This window comes from Vidua macroura, chromosome 1 (genome assembly GCF_024509145.1).
Source record: "Vidua macroura isolate BioBank_ID:100142 chromosome 1, ASM2450914v1, whole genome shotgun sequence".
In the NCBI taxonomy this organism is placed as follows: Eukaryota; Metazoa; Chordata; class Aves; order Passeriformes; family Viduidae; genus Vidua; species Vidua macroura.
Genome location: NC_071571.1, coordinates 88,762,060 through 88,781,184, shown reverse-complemented (window position 1 = coordinate 88,781,184; position 19,125 = coordinate 88,762,060). Strand labels below are relative to the sequence as shown.

The 19,125-nt window shown below is 42.5% G+C and overlaps 1 protein-coding gene across 2 annotated transcripts in view; it reads left to right on the top strand.

The window, feature by feature from the left end:
- EPB41L4B (erythrocyte membrane protein band 4.1 like 4B) overlaps positions 1–19,125 on the top strand; it is a 163,854-nt gene that overhangs the window by 83,067 nt on the left and 61,662 nt on the right. For both annotated transcript variants that reach the window (XM_053992285.1, XM_053992277.1), the window contains exons 16-17: positions 12,819–13,000; positions 18,337–18,452. In XM_053992285.1, the coding sequence (XP_053848260.1) occupies positions 12,819–13,000; positions 18,337–18,452 (298 nt within the window). The remainder of the gene's footprint in view (positions 1–12,818; positions 13,001–18,336; positions 18,453–19,125) is intronic.

Below are 19,125 nucleotides of genomic sequence, written 5' to 3'. Positions count from 1 at the left end.
GTAAGCCTAAGGTGTGTAATCACAGAGGCTGACTTTGGTTTCTCCAGACTAGTCTTCCTCTAGTTCAGCAGCATTTTGTTTAAGAAAGGAAGGGAAACTTTGTCGGAGCCACTGGAGCAAAAGTCTAGTTTAGCTGCTGCTCTGAAAGCACTCTGGAGGATGGTTCTTTGAATACTCACATTGAAGTGTGGGGCAATGGTGCTTTATTATTTACACACCTACATTCATAATACAGTATCATTCTTGTCATATAATCTTGTCAGTTTCCGTGTGCTTTGTTGCCAGTGTTCCACCTCATCCTATGTTGCTATGTGTGGTTTGGTTTGTTGCTGAAGGTGCGCGGAACGGGGGATCCATTCCCTGACAGACTGCAAGAAAAGACAGCTCAAGGCCCAGCTGGTCCTGTAAGTGTTAAAAAGCCTCAGGCACACTGGTGAAGAATAACCTGTAGGCCTTGTGTACTCTGCAGTTTGTGTGTGTTGCCTCGCAGGAAGCACTTCTCATTCTGCTCCTCTGGAGAAGGAGCCCACACATTCTGCACTCACTTTTCACTTGTTCATCCCTCATCCTCCCTGCTGCCTGCAGAAATCTGAACCAGCCAAGTCACGGAGCAATCAGCTAGGTAAGAAGAGCTCAGTGTCTCTGTCCTTCCTTCCTCTAGATATAGCTGGCTTCCTGTAGCAAATGGGCTGGGATGCAGTTGGGAAGAGGGAGCATATCTGCCTGATTCCTCTCTGACCCCAGTACTGCTCTTCACCTGTGCAGCTTACACCACCCGAACAAAGGTCAATACGGGTGGTATCTGCCTGAACAGGGTAGTATTAAAGAGTTGCTTTAAATATTAAAAAGCACATTAATATTTTTTTCCTAAAATTAGAACAGTCGTAACTCACAACAGTTTGTTTTTAACAAGTCATAGAGCTCTTGTGATGCTAAGATTTTTTGTTTGAAGCAACACAAAACACCGGAGCTGAAAGCAGATTACATGTAGAAAGGGAAGAAAGAAGAAAAGTGGAAAATGTTTGGTTAAGTCTGTTGTTAAATGCAGCAGCAATTTTTATTTAAAATATTGGGAAAGTTCTGTCAAAAAAATCAATACTCCATCTTAACTTTGTGCTGCTTCAGGAATCCTCTGGTAGTTTATAGGCACAAACTCAATATAGGAGCTTGATGGTCCTGGTATGTCAGTGTTTATACACTGAATGACTGAATTACTTTACCTAGGAGTTCCTCATGAGGAAATGCTGCACAGTTTTTACCAAAAAGCATGTTACACAGCCATTCTAAGTCAACACATTTTAAATGTGTTCTAAATATACACAGGGAAGTTTGTTTTTTTTTCTTTTTTTAAAAAGTCTTGAAGATTGCTAAAAGGAGGTAACACCTAAATCCAAATGAAACATGTTCTCGGGGGTACCCATTGAACTGCATGTGCAAACTTTCTCCACCCTATTCTGAAGTGTGTTTGCTGTCTCAATTCTTCTTTTTACAAGTCCAGCATACACTTAGAACCTTCTGTAATTTGATTACAGGTGATAAACACTATCCTTGGGTCAGCTTGGCTGGGGGGATGGAGGGGAAGTCTGAGTATAGCAATAGGTCTTGCAGAAATTACACTGATCTGAAGTCCAACATGGAATCGCTTCTTCCATGTGCTGGAGAATCAATTGATGCAACCTGGCTGCGGGTATCTTTTGATCATCTCTCTGCACACCTTCCTCCTGTGCTTAATAAAGCTGGAAACCAGGTCTTCCTAGCAGAGCTTAGGCCTGGCTCTATGCTCTGTGTATTTGGATTTGCAGAGGGATTATCTTTGGCCTTGTAATAACCATAATCCCATGTCCTCTCCCCTAGGAGCTGCTGGGGGAATTGAAAAGCTGGTGACTCTGAGACACCACATCTGTAACACAAGCTGAAATATATCACTTTTCACCCTCAGCCAGGCCCTGGCATGCAAACTAATGACTAATATTGAATACTGAAATATGATACCTGAAATGCAATACTGAAACTGTTGTCACTTTGAATATATTGTTTTAGTGTGGGCTTTTTCATCAAACTTTCATTTTCAGCTATTTTTCTCCAGTTGATGTGAGTCACAGGCAAAGTGAACAAAGGGATCAGGTTTTATAATGCATTTCTAAAGCTGGCAGTCAGGGGCTTGCATACTTAAAGGAAAGAATTAAGTCTTTCTGGACCCTGTTATCATTGAACCCATGTGAAAACTGACCAAGAGAAGGATTGTTTTCTCACATTATGGACGGCAACAAGGCATGTATTATGGCCTGGTGATGTAAAATGTGATTTTCTATTCCTCTGAATGAGCACTGCAGAAGATGTCTTTTCAGCTTGCAAGAGAAAGAGTGGCAGAGCTTGCAAGTAATTTTGAAAATGGAACTTCAGGTGCAGGCAAGAAATGAGCTGGGGAACATCAAAGGCAGCAGGAGAAAAATGAAACCAAGTATATCACCTGCTTCTCAGGACTCAAAGTTGGTGAGATGGGGCTCTCTGAGAGAGACAGTTCAGCACTGCAATCATCTCTTTTGAGAGGAGAAATCTTTTCAGTTTGTGTATCAAGCAGGCAAGCTTCTACCTACCTCAAAGGAGAGAAGTTTTGATGCACATCCATGTAACCTGACACTGCAGTTTTCTGTTGGCAGTGGGAGGTTTTCCTATTACTTGGCAACAGGGAACCAAGGAAAACAGACTTGTAGGGCAAATGCTGTCATTGCAGCGTTGCTAATGGCAGCTAGAGACTGCTGGTGCCAGAGCTGCTACAGAGCAGCATTAATGGACATATATTAGGAAATGTAATTTTTTAAATTGACCTCAAGACTCTGTGTGTTGTGCTTTGAAGGGGATCCACCAGGACCCTGGCTTCTTTTGTTAAGACAGAAGTTTCAAGTGAACCTTGAGAGCCAGCTTGAACTAACTGTTTGCACCCTAACTAAACTCTTGCTACATTGTGAGGATGGAGGTTTTGAACTGTTTCAGAATAAATACATTTTTCCTGTGTTACAGTCAAACTGCACATGGTTAGAAAATCACAGTGCTCTTATGCTGCTCCCAAATTTTCGTGTCAAAGAGCCTGCAGGAAAATCAGTTCTCCTTCTCAGCAGGCACACAGAAGGATGCAGCTTTTGGAAAAAAAACCAATCCTAGTCAAATCAGATCAGAAAAAAAAACATGTAAAGAGGTGGGCCACACTTTTCTGTCTACCTCCTTCAGTACATAGCAAAGCAGTGTGTGATAATCATGAAGACATTGTTCGGCTTTCCTTGTTTTCTAGCTACTGTTGTACCTTGAAGTGACTGGCTGAAGAGTTTCCCTTCCTCAGGACATGTGCTGTTGCCCTTTTTGCCATTGCATCACCAAAAGAAACCACAATAAACAAACAAAAAACTCAAAAAAAAAAAAAAAAACCCAACAGATAATTCAGTTGGAGTTTTTCCATTAGTATGAATCATTTCCCGTAATAAAGCTACAGAGTAAATGCTGTTCTCAAGCACTTACTGACTGTTTCATGACTGTGCTGTAAAGCAAAACAACTTACTTTCACAGAGCTGACTTCACAAGTGTTAATCTGAATTTAATTGTAAAGTTCACGTGTCAGGCCTCCCTGTGTGCTGTCCCCTGCAGATATGAGTAGCTTGCTATGGAAAGTACAAGCATGTCTGTAATAACTTGCATACTGAATTTAATTTATGCATGCACTATACCTTCAGTTTTGAACAGGAAGAAGAGATTTAAAAACCACCAAAAACCTTTCTCTTCCATACAGCTTTTCTGAAGATGATTTTTTTCCCCCTTCAGTTAGAAACTTGGCAGACTTGGCACACGGATTAGTGGAGATAAGAAGTTCCACCAGCCGGACCCAATGTTACTTCTTTGTTTTGTTGTTTTTTACATAATAGCTTTCTAATGGCTGTGGGATACTCCTTTGGGTTTGGTGGCACCTTATCTTCTATGATCTGTTGCCTGTGTCTCTTCAGAAGCAATCTAGTTTGTCACTAGCAGAAGAAGCAGTTATGATGACTGCCTTAATCATCACGCCCTCTCAGAACTGATGATCTGCCAATTTAAAATTAAGATAAATGTTGAGCTGTGGCTATGGGAACCAGTGGAAGTGTCCCTAGGGTTCTGTTTTCAAATTGCCACCACAATTATATTTCCACCATGAAAGTACTATCTTTGTAATGTGCTTGATTATTTTTTCTTTTCCATTTTCATCTTTCTTTTCTTGATCCCTTTCCTCTTCATTTTCCTTTCATAGCACTAGTAGTATGACCTTTATCTTTAAAACTATCAAACAGAAAAATCTGCAGCTCATCACACGAAAAACGATGTTTTGGATTACACAAGAACAGATGTTTCATACAAGAACAGTTTGGAAAACTCTAGTTCCTGGCTTACCAATGTCTTATGTTGATGGATTATGAAAATTGCTATTTCTTTTTTTTAACTGAGGCAATGAAAAACATCATCTACTTTCCGAGTCACAACAAAAATGAAAGAATTAGCCACACCTAATTAGAAGTAGGAAGTACTGATCTAATGCAATTATACTCCGGATAAGAAGCTGATTATTTATAAGTTACTTTTTCCTCCCTAAACCCATAACAATCTGTGCTGGAGTTATAATCACAGTAGCTTACCTGCCATTACCAATTTCTGCAATTTTGTCTTCCTTAGAGAAGTAGAAATACAAATCATTAATGAATCTCCAGTGCTCTCTAAATTCTGTAATTGCACAGTAATGAACTCAGTACCTAAACCTAAACTCAGTACCTAAAAGATGTCAGTGGCTGCTTTTTTTCATCTCCAGGGGCCAAGGCCCTGAATATTAAGGCCTTGCTGGCAAGCAGCAGAGCCAACATCATGGTGCCTCTGAGCCGAGTCTTTCTCATCAGTAGGAATATAGGAGTCAAACAGGAAGGAAGAGCTCAGGAAAAAAATGGGTCAGGCAAACAAAAAGCTCAAGTAAAGAGTTTAGGCGAAGCAGAGTTTTACAGTGTTAATGTGCAAAAGAAAGGAACTAGAAAATGAAAAGCAATGGATTCTGCTAGAAACTCTGAGAATGGAGAAGAGGAATGAAAGCAGCAAGGGAGCTTTGTGATTTCAGCATCTGTGTCTTGAGTACCTGGGGCTTTCTGAATCAGTAGCAATGCTGATTTGAAGCAAACTTCAAGGAACTTGAATGTAAAATTGGATGCTGCTTCTGTATCAAAATTTTGAGCCCAGGAGGCCTTTGTTTGTTATTACTCATTTTTAGTTTCAATGGCTGCATTTAATGTTTGTGTCTCATTCTCTATTTCTGACTTAAAAAAAATAACTGTGAAAATGTCTTTAAAGATAAAATGAACAGTTTCCTGCTGTAAGTCAGATGGGTTGCCCAAGTATTGAAGTGAGAACCTGCCCAGAGATAGGGCAGAGGTTGCAAGTATGTAATTAAGAGAGGTCTTGCTATGCTGAGTGATTGATTTTGTACTACTTTTATCTGTTAACACTGTGTTTTAAAAAGAGCAAAAATCTATAACCTAAAAAGAAGTCATTTGTGTGGCAATGGAGTCGGCTGTGTTCATGCTAGACTTCAAAGTTATGGCAAATTACTGAAAATTCACAAGACAGTATATTTTTTGTAAAGCATTAGCAGTATTCAGAATCAGAATAGTTTTGAAGCATGAAAATTACACAATTTGATTAATTTCTTTTAAAACAAGTTTTTTTTTTTTTCCCAAGGAATTTCAGCTTAGTTAGAATGGAGACAGAAAGGAGATTTTGTAAGATGGGAGCATATTGTTAAGGGAAGATAAATCCAGTGGATTGGCTTCAAGGCTAAAGGGATTACACCTTTATAATCTGCCAGATGCAAGGCTGCTGTAGTTCCTGGCTTCATAGCCCAGGATGAGATGCTGAGCATTCATTCCAGAGATGTAAATGCTCACTGAGCACCCACTCAGCCACCTTGCCAGGGAGCAGAGGAGAAGGGCAGTACCTTGAGCAGCACCTGCATACACAAACAGCAGCTCACAAATCTGGGGCAGCACAGAGAGCTCCATCCTTGATGCAAACACCTCCACAGAAAATAGGACTACAGTTGAGAAGATGCCCTGAACTGTGGTGATCAGAGCTTGACCAGCCAAGCTGACCAGCAGCTTGCTTACATGGGGCTGGTCACTTTTCTCACATTTCTCATGTGCATCCTGAATGAAATTCATCCTGCACATGAATTCACCTCTTTCCTTTCTTTTGTTTCCTCACAGGTACCTCTGCTTTTTCCTTGCATTGCTTCTGGTTTTACTAAGTCCATACTCAAAGGTCCAAAGGCCACCAGCGTAGTTTGGACCTTACACAGAGTTATTGATATAGTTTCTTAGCCAGTGTTGGCCTTGCAAGGTTGTTCTCACCCAAGAGACTCTAATACTTCTCCTTTAGAGCTCTGGGATGTTTGGCCATTGCTCATGTATCCCTACCATAAGTACTTGTGAATTCCAGCAATCCTTCTGGGCATGCTTTATAGCATTTTTTAGCTGCTTTTGCCTTTATCTTTTATGTCCAACAACTTCTGTCGCATCCTGTGATTTCTTGTGTTCTCCTCTCTTACCTAAGCCTCAAGCCTCTGCCTGCTTCTCTCTGCATCCTTTGGCAGCAACCACTGAGCACAATGGAGATGAGGCAGGGATGTGCTTAGCTCACAGGGCCTGAGTTATTTAATGAGTTAAGTGGTGGGAAAAGCTGCACCATGGCTAGCAGTCTGAGATCAGCTGCAGGCTACCTCAGAGACCACAGATCCTTGCTTGGCTTTGCTCCTGTTTTAACCTGAGCTAACTTGCTTGGATTAGCCACCCCAAGTTGTTCTATTTCCTAAGGACAAGGACATATGCCTTTGCCTCTGTCTGAAAGGGGAAGGCAGCAGACTTGAGGGAGGTTCTTCTTGGTCTTAGAGATTTTTATGTCTGCTTTTCAGAGTTTTCTCATCTACAAGGACATCTGGGACAATGAATTTTTTTTGACAGGTGATTAAATATCATTAGCTATTGTTAGTGTTAATTAAAAGCATTTGTAAATGAAGAAAAGCATGGTTAGTTCCCCAGTGGGCATATTTTGCATGACAGTTTTGCAAGACAGTATTTTTTAAATGATCTTTATGCAGATAAGGTGAAATCTTTGAGGACTACATCTTTATTGAGTCAAGATTTGTTCCTTGGTATTTTATACCATGTGCATGCTTTGCTGCAGGCTTTATTCTGATGAAGAATTCCAGATTAGTTTTGCTTCAAAACTTAGTTCAGCATCTGTCCTACAGCAGGCTTCCATCACCATTTATTATTATATTTTTTCCCTATTATAATTTTCTCTTTAATTTCAAGGTTGTCTGGGAGAAGGTTGCTGGCTGCCTGCTCTGCTTTCTGAGGTGTCCCTAGGATTGGATGAGGACTGTGGATCATCCCTGGCAGCAGGGAAAGAAATCTGCAACACAATTTTCCATGCCTTCCCTGAAGGAAGCAAATGGGCCAGCTGTGATGTTGCGGTGTCAGAGCAGAGCATGGAAGTGTAACCACAATGTTAGCTTTAGTTACACTTCACACAGCTCAGGAACCCAGTTCTGGCCAGCAAAGATATCTTGGTTACATGGTGCAGGAAGAAAAAATTACATTGGTTTGGTTTTAGTGATCCCAGTTTTCCTTTACTTACAAATTACTCATTGCTTTTATATGTCCCAGTCCTTGGCTGCAAAATGAAAGTTCACCTTCTCTCTTGTTATTGGAGTCATCCTGCTGTGGTCTGTGTTCTTTTCTCATGTAATGCTGGGTTTATTTGTTTGGGGTTTTTTTAACTGCTTTTGAAGCATGGACAGGGAATTAACCCAGAGTCTACCCTTCCTCGCAAAAAAGGGAGATACTAAACCCAAAAATGAATGTTTGGCTTAGCATAGCTGTTAAGTCTCCTCCCCCTGGCTGCCACACTGAAGTTTCACACACAGTGGCTGCTTTCATTACATACACATTAATACACATATATATTAACAGGCACTGCAACACTTCCCCTGGCTGCCATTTGGGAGCACATCTAAAGCTCATTTTGATGTTGGAGAAGGTATTGTAATGATACAGCGATGGGTGATACATCTCCCAGCACATTCAGTACAACACTAGCAGTGTGAATTTTTGCTGCCAAAACCTGTGCAAATCACTACCAGTCTTGCTCTGAGCTACAGATGGGGGAGGACTGAGAGCGGTTCTGAAGATGTTTGTGGAAAGTTTGGGGATTTTTAAATACTGGAAATTTGCAGTGGTTTGGTGCAGGAAGAATGTTCAAAGCAAATAGAGGTGGGTGCGGTAATTGTTGAAGGTTATTCATCACAACCAGACCTAGAAGCCTGGGATTTTTTTATACCACTGTTCAGCTATGGTATGGAAGGTCTAAATTCTTAGAGTCATCCATGAGGCACAATAGTTTGAGCCTGCTTTCTGCTATTGCCCCTCCAGCATCCCCATGGAGAGGAGAGAAGAAAGCCCCACCATTTGCTCTCCAAGTGTAACTTCAGACAGGTGGAAGATGACTAGAGGAAGAGTGGGGAAAGGGGGCATGGGCGGGGTGCAGGAGTAAGCCTGCTTTGGGACACAGGTGGAAGATGTTTCTGCAGGGCTACACAGCTATGTTCTACAGGAGACTGAGGCTGGTAGCTGGGAGGATGGCATGGAAAAGCAATTGTTTTTTTAAAAAAACCCTTGTCACTCACAGGTTACGCCAAAATGGGAGTCCTTGCATACCGGGCCTGTCATGGATGAGAGAAAAGTATTGACCTTAGCACATCAGAAAGATTAGGGCACAGCTCAGGAAGAATGTTTGTGCTGTTAGGTAGGAGTAATGTGTCACAGCTGAGGTTGTGGGGCTGGAAACCTGGCCAGTTTAGGAAAAGATCTGATGTTCTTGAGCATCACATGTTAAACATGAGTCAACAATCCCAGACTGTATTAAAAAATGTCATGTTCCAGTGTATAAACAGGAGTAGATCCTGTAGGACATGGAAGCAACCCTTCCTCTTTGAAACATGTTTTCAAGGCCTCAGCTGGAATGTGGTGCCCAGTTCTTAGCACCACATTTTGGAAGCAGAGCAGGGGGCAGCTGGGTGGACAGGGATGGCAAGATGTCTCAGAGCTGTATGGAATGTGCAACCTGTGAGGGGCAACTGAGGAATTCAGAGTTCTTCAGATCCTGATGGGAGGTGTAAAGGGCCATTTTCAAAAACACAGGCTTCTGTAGCAAGAAATAATTGAATTCTTAACACAGAATTCTTAGTGTGTCTGTGGTGGATGGGAGATAAAATAGTGGCTTAAATTGCAGTAAAGGAGACAGAATAAACAAAGAAATAAGTGTAGACATGCTGAGACACTGAAATTGATAGCGCAAGAGGGTCATGGAGTCTCTGCTAGTGAAGGTCTTGAAGTTTCAGTTCAGGTAAAACAGGCCCACGTACTTTGGTTTTGAAGGCCTTCAAAAACTTTTCTGTTCCCTGTTTTCCTATAGCCTCTTAAGACTGTTGTGTGTGTGGATTCTATACTAGACACATAGTTTGGTAAAGCAGTAGGTGACTGGAGCACATGAAATCTAAGAATGCCAACTGAAAACAGCTTTTTGGGTAAAGTGTGAGGAGTGTAAAACTGAGACAGAGGTCTAGTAATGTAAATGAAAACTGTAAAATAGAAAAGGAAATTAGTAGATACGTGATATTTGCCTTGTTCCTCAATGGGATGCCTTTTTGGTCAGAAGGAAGTAATTATTGTGAATTTGAGGCTAAAGGCATCACTAACCTTCTTGTGAACACTGAGTGACCTTTTTGAAGGTTCAGCCTGCAGAAACTGAATCCTCAGGAGTGTCTTTTCTTGAGTGAGGGACAAAGAGGAAAGAAATGTTTGCTTCCTTTGCACACTTACCTGTAGGGCCCTGCCTCATTTTCCTTGAAGGACAGGAGCGGTCTGCATAGAAAAGAGGTGGAGCTTGTTGAGAAAGCCACACAAGAAAAAAACAGCAGAGAAAGAGGAAACCTGCAGGACAGCCAATTGATGTTTAAAAAGTAAACCAAAGATGTGATATTGGCATACTAGGATGGCCAGAAGGCAGGTGCAAGAGAAAGGATGAAAACTACTACCTGTCCACATAATGCACATAAGTCTAAGAGCATTACTTGATGTCTGGGAAGCAAGTATAAATTCCTGGAGGGCAGGATATGAACACTTTAGAATATGGTCAAAAAGTTGGTTCACTGAAAGTAGTGATTTATTTACATCAATAGATTGAGAAGGATACATGAGTATCTTTTCTATTCAGGTAAGCCAGATAGAAGCAAGCAATAGAAAGCAAAGTTAGCGACAAAAGGATGCATTCAGTGGAAAAGTGTCAAGTCTCTGTATTTAAGACAATTGAAGAATTGAAAAGTGAAAAACATGTGATATGAGATAATAATAATGATGTCACCTTGTAGAAACTACAGTAAGATACCTAATATACCCCTAAAATATATATGAGAGAGTACATAGAAAAGGGACTTGGACTACTTAAGATATTTTTGTTTGGGTACTGTCAGCTTTTCTAGTTGGTAGGCTCTGGGGCTGCTGCAAGGCCTCTTGCCCTGAAGAGTGCAGATGACCACACGCTTTTACATGGCCGGCAGTTTGAACATGTGATTTCACATTGGACAGTGCTGCCTGGGTAGTGACACCCTGTCTGGAGTTTTGTGATCTTCTGTCCTCAAGGATTTCAGTGCATAGCTGAACATCAGCTTCGCTGGGCTAGCTCTTTACTTCTTTGATGTAAAGGTCTCCCTGCATTTTACATTTTACATGTTACTCCCCTCTCTGGAAAGTCAAGAAATACATCTAGAGAATTTGGTGCACATTTGTCCTCATGCCAGAGGTCAATTCAGTTGGCTCGTTCAGTTGCTCAGCTCCTTCTCATTTCATCATGGAAGATATCTTGGGACCATAGCAGTATGAGGAGTCAGTGTAAGGATTTGGTGTGAAGACCAATTGAAAATCTGCTAAACCAGCCTGCCAGTGGGTGAAATGAAACTCCCAGCACGTTGGGTTTTGTATCTTGAAAAAAACTGAATCAGATGAAAAAAAAAAAAAAAAGATGTGCTGAGGCTCCAGCCCCAAACTCATTTCCCAGCAGGGTTTTAACCATGTGAACAAAACCACCTATCCTCTCAGTCAAAAAATGTCATGCCAATCCAAGGCCCTTGAAGGGAAAATGCAGGAGAGCTGCTACAATTAGTGTGCAATCTCATTAGCCTGTACCATTTCCCCCCTGTAGGCACTTGCTTGATTTGATTATAGCAGTAAAGATATAGTGCAGTTTGAAAAGACAGACCAGTCCTATATTATTTGAGCTCACAAAAGCTGTCCCCTGTGGGACACCTATTTCTATTGTTTCCTTAAGGCAAAAAGCCATCAGAAGTGCCGTTATTGGCAGTGGTTGCTTCATGTCAGGAACCTGCCAAGATTAATATACACAACATTCCTCTCTCCGCCTCCTGCTTTCAAAAAGTAACCAGCATAAAAGTATTTTTCTATCAGTACCCAGTCAGAAACATCATGTTGTCTGAAGTTGTTACTAAGAAGACAGTGGTTATTAATGATGTACCAAGCTGCGTGTTTCAGTAGAACTTTGGAAATGATACAGATGTGTTTATTTACAGATGACTGGTTAATTTTGCTTTGAATCACTAAGTAATCTGCAGAAAACATATGTAGCAAGTATCTTAGGTATCATTTATTCATTGTTCCTTTAATTATTCGGTTTGCCTTCATTTCATGTTGTCAGGTTTTTGGCTGCTGTTATTAATAAGAGCAAACTGAAAACCCATGCAGCTGAAGATATAATTTCTTTAGCATATTTCAAATAGGCAGGGGATTCATCTTTTGTTGAAATGGATTGATTTACTGCAACTACTGTCTAATGCACTACTATAGAATAAGTTAAAACCCTATAAAAATTTTAAGCACGCCTCTGAGGAAAGAACATTCAAGTAATTTGCAATATCTACGTAGAATTATCTCAATCTTCTTTGGTTGCTGGAATGAAGAGAAAATATCACTTCTAGAAATTCATCGTAATTTCAAACAATAAACTGAAACAGTATCAGTTAAAGCTAACAAAGAAAAGCAGCACTGTAATTTGTCACCTCTCAGTTAGAGATGATGAGTTAAAATGTCAATGTGTCCCCATTTGCCAGCTATTGCAGACTGACGATAGTTACACTCCTAACTAAACACATGCAAAAAAACTCTCACCAAGACCCAAACTAGTTGTACCAGTACCAGTAGAATTCCTTTTTGACCAAGTGCTATTTTGTATGTTGTTATCTGTAAAATGTTTTATTTCCTAATACTTTCCCTAAGTCAGAATTTTTTTATATAGCTATTTTTGCATCATAAATTTGAATATTCTCAGGAATGTAGTCTTACTCTGAGACTGTTCCTTGGTCTGCTCTTCAGACAATTTCACTTTAAAAGAGTTATTGTTTTCTGCTTGATGACTTTCCTATCCCAGGAAAGATTCTAGCAGAGATTATGTACTGTGTAAAATCAAAAATAGTTCTGATCTTAAAGTCATACAAACAAGCAGAGGCATGCTTTTTTCTCATCACATAAATCTTGTGGAGATAGAAAACTGTAAAGATTTGGGATTAAAAAAAAAATTTATTTACAAAAATGCTGTGCATTTTTTCCCAAGAAAGTTTTCACTCTCTCTCTCTAAATGTACAATTGGTGCTACTGTTTACTGCTCTAATTTGAACTGGATTTATTTTGTAGCTATCCGTTGAACAACAGCGATCTGCATCCGTTCAACATTGAGGAGAATGGTGGAACTCCATACACCACAAAAATGGCTGCAAGGCACCACCACCACCATCGCCATCTCCACCACCACGCCAATTATGGTGCCCTTGCTCCAGAAAGCAAGGATATTGTTTCTGCAGTTCCAAATCCAACCAGTAAGTCCAGTGCAGTGATTGTTATTTCAGTGATTGTGCTGCTTTCAGGTTTGTCTCGGGCACGGAGGCAAAGGAAAGGAAAACAGTGTGCATTTCGGTTTTACTCCTTGAAGAATGTGCTTCCTGTTATTATTTGCTAGCTTTGTAGCATGTGCAAATGAGACAAGATTTGCAGTTTCCTTGGTTTGCTACAGGGTTGCGGGATTTGGTGTTAGGTGGGTGTTCTATAGCTGAACAAATACCCCATTAGTCACAGATACTGACTCTCTAACCACTTGGCACAGGCTCCTTTTTCATTGTTACTATTTGTTTGTGTAGTTTCACAAACCTGCCCTCATCTGCTATTGTCTTTTGCTGATCTGTCCAGCTGGCCCTCAGTCCTCATTGTTTGGATCTTGTTTTTGTGTCTGGGCACAGGCAGCAGAAATTCTGGAGCCCTGGACATACAGCATCTAGCTCTTAGTTTGGGTAATTGGAATAATTGCAAGCTTTAGCTACCAAGACTGGAATATTCTCGCTTCCTTAATGGAGAAATTCTTGGCTTGTAGAAAGCAGTGAGGAGAGAAGCCTATCCATTTCTGATACAGTCTTGGGGAGTTTGGGTGGAAGTCTTTGCTGCTGAACGTCTACAGGCATTTTTAAGGGTACGGAGCTTGGCCAAATATTTTACACAGGAAATGGAAGAGAAACATCCCTGTCACTGAGCAGTCCTCCTTCCTGCTCTCCAGATTTACAATCTCTGCACTGTGAAGTGTGTCAGACGCTGAAGCTGTATAAGAATATCAGATGATGGGCAAAACAAGATATGATCTATTATATTCCTTGTCTCTAGGAAACGTTGAGTTCTTCCTTTGCCCAGTTTTTGCCTTCATAACTGTAAATGACCCTGAGATAGCTATCCATTATGGAATCTTTCACCCCGGTCAGTTAATCTGAAAATTTTCAAATTCCTGAAACCAGGGTCTTGGACTGTACTGGGTGACCCTGACTGTAAGCCGTCCCACCTCAGCAGTATTGCACAGGCATCTACCTGGACAAGCACTTTAATCAGACTTTGCTTCAGAAGATCAGAAACATTTTCTTTCACTTTCTTTCCCCAGGAGAGTGCGATAGTTTTGAGGTATTTGCATCTCGGCCCTGCTCTGCAGCCAGCGGCACCCCCGGCAGGGGAGCGCAGGCTGCGCCGCTGCGGGGCGGCTGCCCTGGCCCTGCGCGGGCCGGGCCGCGGCCAGGCGGTCGCCGGGCCGCCCTGCAATGCCGGCCTGGCCACAGGTGCTGGGGGCATGCTGGCAAGGCTGTGCTGGAAAACCTCTCCCGGCTATCAGCCTGGCACCGTGGGAGGCGGTGACCTTTCTGGGGTGGTGTGCCAGCCCATATTTTCCTTTCCCAAATTAGAGCTGAAGCATGCCAGGAAATTCATTCAGGGCCAGCTATGCTGCTGCTGAGTGTCCCGACCCAGAAGGCACTGCTGGCCCTGCTTCCCCCGACCCCCTCCTCGGGGCTCCCATCCAGCCCACAGCTCCGTGTCAGAGTCCCCTCCCGGTGCCCCGCTTCAGTCCCCGCAGTGCTGCTGGTCTCCAGCTCCCCACCGCCCTGCCGTGGGCCCACCTGCGGGACAGGAGGTAATTAAAGGAACAGCAAAAGCCACACAGCACAGGGTGTTTACTCCAGCACTCTGTCTCCTCTCAGGTCACACAGCTTCCCTGCTTCTCCTTATTTCAGAAATAACCTTAGGAAAAGCCTAGAAGAGCACGAGGGCAAACATCCGGGGCAGTTCTCTGTGCCCAGCGAGTGTTACCTGTGAGAGGAAACATGGCCCAGGAGGCTCCATGTCCTCCCTCAGACATGGGGAGAGTGAGCCCTCTCCCCCAAACTGGCGCTGGTGGTGAGGAGCAGCCTCCCTGGCCTGTCTGCCGTGCTCTGAAGCGGACTTCAGAAGCCATGGCAGGTATGGATGGCAGCTGTTGCTGGAGACAGGTTCACCTTTCTCTTCACTTTGTCTGCTGAAGACTGCTCCACACTGCTTGATGCAGGAGAATCAGTGCTGGTTCCTGCCCAAAGCCATTAGCACCGAGTGCCGATTCCCAGTTTCTCTAAGGGAGTGGGAAGGGATGGAGCTCCTCCAAGGGGAGGCTGTGGTGCAGCCATGCTGACTGCTCCCAGCTGAGCTGTTTAGGCAGCTGTGCATGCCGTGTGTCTTAATGCTGCCGTGCTGCCCCACTGCAAACCATTGCTGATCCACTGTGGCACCTGTGCATCCGGCTGGAGGTGCAAAGCTGATTTCCCTTGAGAAGACAGTCCATGGTTATATCTGGCATGTTTATGCTGTGAGAGCAGTGGCAGTCTGGGTAGGAGCACTTCCCTTAAAACATAATCAGACTTACTCATTTGCAGCTTGGGGTGATGGGTTTAAGTGCCTTTTCAAGGTTGGTGCTCAGGGGACTAGGGTTGGTTTGTTTTTAATGGTTTCATTAAAATGCTGCTCAGGCTATTTCAGCTGAGAAAACTCTTGTAAACAGCATGTGGGAAAGGTTCACAGTGCATATACTGAAATGGTTAGGAGCATACTGGCCTTTGGCCGTTTATGGAGGACATGGCACAGTGTGTGGGACAAGAAAAAATCAAGCAGAGAGGAAACACTATCAGCAGTCTGCCTCAGGAACGTGAGGACATGGGGGACTGATGTCTGACTCCAGGCTGTGTGGAAAGGCCAGTGCTGGGAAAGTGTTTCTAGGAAGTAAGTGGTCACTAAACTGGGGATGCTCTCAGGAAAGAGGGTGCTTGTGACCAAAATATCTCAAGTGGAAATGCCTGAAGAGCAAAAAGATCTCATGGGGCAAATATGCTATCCTAACAGAAACTTCCCCATAAGGCTGATAGAGGGGACACCAGCACTTAACCTACCTTGTGCTTTTCCATGGGACCACAGGTGTTTTGTGACTTGTTCCAGTTCCTATGGACTGGACTCATCACTGAGCTCTGAGGTGGTTTTGAATTCATCTGAAGTGGAACATGGAGTGACCCACTGATATGTACCCACCATCAGACTGAGAGGGAGAAAAGATCTGCCTTTCTTCCACTTACATCTATTCTGAGAAATATTAAAATTCCAGTGCAATTAGCGGGACATGGGCAGGAGAGAAGGAAACAACAATGTGCCCAGCCAGGTTTCCTTTAAATACTAGTGCATGTTTCCCAGCAAACACACAGCACAGGACTTTGTTACAGAAACAAACAGAAAACAAACCGGGGCCAGACCTGCCTGATTTTTCACATTCCAAGTAATTTGTCTGCTTCAATTACTGGAGGAAGTGAAATCCAGTGAAACAAATCTGATGTGTGTGTTTATGAAGCTGTTCAGCTCAGCAGAAGATGTTGTTTTCCTGCATTCAGCCTGATTCTTGTACTCACAATGCTACTCTTCACATCAAAGCTAATGTACACAGATCACATCTATTGGTGCAGCACATCTTCCCCCAGTGTATCCCAGAACCCCAGTCCCACTCTGTGCAACAGCAGTTGGCCTTACAGGGAAGAGAGGGTGAGCTGCTTGCTGAGCCTAATTGGCATGGCAAGGTCGTGCATGGATTACCAGGTGCACATGAGCAGATTCACCGGCAGCAGCTGGGGCTATCCCTGGGAGCAGATGCCAACACGTATGCAGTGCAGCTCACAGAATTTTTATGACAGAAAATGAGCAATGGGAAGAGGGGACCCAGGTTCCCTCTTGAACTCTGGGCTGAGCTTGCAGGTTATCACTTCAAAAAAAGGCATCCTTTATTCCTGAGCAGCTTGCTACAAAAGACCTTGCATAACCCTGAGCAGAGAATGGTCTAACAGACTGAGTTTCAAACTGAAAACTGAGCTTGGAAAAACCATGGTGCTGCCAGATCCTTTCTTGGAATGAAAGCCTGGGTTTGCAAAGACTTAATGCTGACATAGGAAATGTATGCCTTTTGTAGGAATTCATTTTTTTGCCTTTTCTTTTGTTTGTTTTTGAGGCTGGGTTAAAAGGTTAAACTGGCCTGCTTGTCTTCCAGAGCTCTCCATTTAAACAACCAAACCCCCACCCCCCCAGCTTAAAAATCTGTTTTAATTAATAGCAAACTTGAATAATTTAAATACGGCACTACTCCCCCCCCCCCCCCCTTTATTTTCTTTCTTAGGAGGAAATTAGAATGATTATGTTTCTTCAAAAAAACTGCCCATCATCATGTCTGATTTTATGGCTGCGGTAATTTATTCCCAGGGTATCAGGCAGTTTCACAGTCTCATATGCACAGAAGTAGCTGTGATGTGAGAAATGCTGAACTCCGGCAACATTAACTTCTGATGAAAGACCACCAAGAGGAGGTCAATGCTGATAGTATAACCCTTTCTAGGGTATTATTACCTCAGGGTCTGATAATGTTTCACTAATGCCAAAAAACAGCTTTTTGGTTATATCCCTATAAGCTGGTTTTAGCAATTTGTCTCTAGTCAGCAAAGCCCTTAATGTATATTTAAACAGCTGTAGAATTAGATCTTGAGTGAGTAATATTTAATATTCTTAGGACAGCTTAACAACCTGATCCAAACCAAACTGCAGTCAGTGCAAGGTTTTTATTGATTTCAGTAGGCTTTGAATCAGACTCCACAGAACTGGATTGTTCCCAACTGTTATTATCTAGAATCCATGGCAAGAAGAAATACAGGAGGACACAGAGATGTGTTAAATCATCGTATGATGTTTATTTTTCTCAGAGTACTTGCAAATACGTATATATAAGCCACAGCATCCCCAAGATGATGACAGAGACCATTTAGGGCTGTTTGAAAATTTTTTTTTCCTTGTCTTTCTGTGTCAGTGGCTTGCTCAAAATCTCTGTTGACAAAGCACAGCAAATTCCTGACAACAGTCTTAAAGAGGCTGGCATATAAATAAAAATGTCTGAGAGAAGCCAAAAGCTATACTCTGATCTCTTTACGCATCACATGTTTCAAGAGTGGCACCTTGGCTGCATAAATAATCCCTCTGGTGTCAACTAAGTTTTAGAATATAGAGGGAGTAGAGGCGGTGGGGAGGTAAAGAGAAAATATCTAGCCCAAAGCTGGCAAAAGCTCTGCTGAAATGAAAGGATGGGTGAGAAGGAGGAGGGGGAGGAATTGTTTGCTAAATAGAAAAAGGCAAAATGACCCAACAGGCATAATTATGAAACATTTTAGAGGGTCTTACAGAGAAGACGCTTTGCCGACCGCCGTCTCTTCAAATGCAGTTGAGTATCTTGCTCTGAAGTTCTCTGTAGCTTCCCTTCAGACTGTGTCTTTTTCTTTCTTTCTTTTGGGCATCCTTTTAGAACTGAGCTCAGGACTTCCCCTTCTTTATGATGAAACTTCTCATCTGAAGAAAATAGAAACGGAGAGTATGAAGGTAGTTGGACCATGGCCAGCCCTGCACGTCAGCATGAACAAGGTATAGCATATACATATATACTTTTACATATATATGCCAGAGCACCTTTGTCACTTCATATTCAAAAGCTGCTGCTTTTTCACCTCCAATTCAAATCAACATTCATCTTCAACTGGCTTGCTTTTTAATCACCTCTCACCATCTTCTTATGGGACTGGGATTTGGTTTTTAGATTTAGCATTTCAATCAGCTTTGCCTTTTAAAATTTCAGAAGCTGCTGCAACAATGTTATGCTATAGTTTTAGTTTAGTTGTGAAGAGTTAGTCATCTAGGCAGCCTAGAGCTGTAAAAAAATAACAACACTTTAAGTGATAAAAAAAAATCTTGTTTTTCTACATGAGGAGTCCATGTTATGCCATTAACTCCCCCTGGCATCTGATGTTAGTGGGTGTTTTATGAGACAGTTTTTGCAGGGGTGGCCAAACAGCCATGTCCTGCTGTTTCTGCCAGAGATCAGCAAGTCCATGTGGCTCCTCATATCCACGTGAGGCTAAATCCACTGTGCCTGAACTGGGATCCCTTGTTCTGAATCTGGATCAGGATCTCTGGTTTACAACCACACAGGTCCTGAGCTGGACCCTGTGAAGTCAATGAGAGCATTGCCACTGTCTTCAAAAGAGGTGGGTCCTGGCCCGCAGTGACTCTGTACAGACCTTTTAAAAGAAAAGTGGTG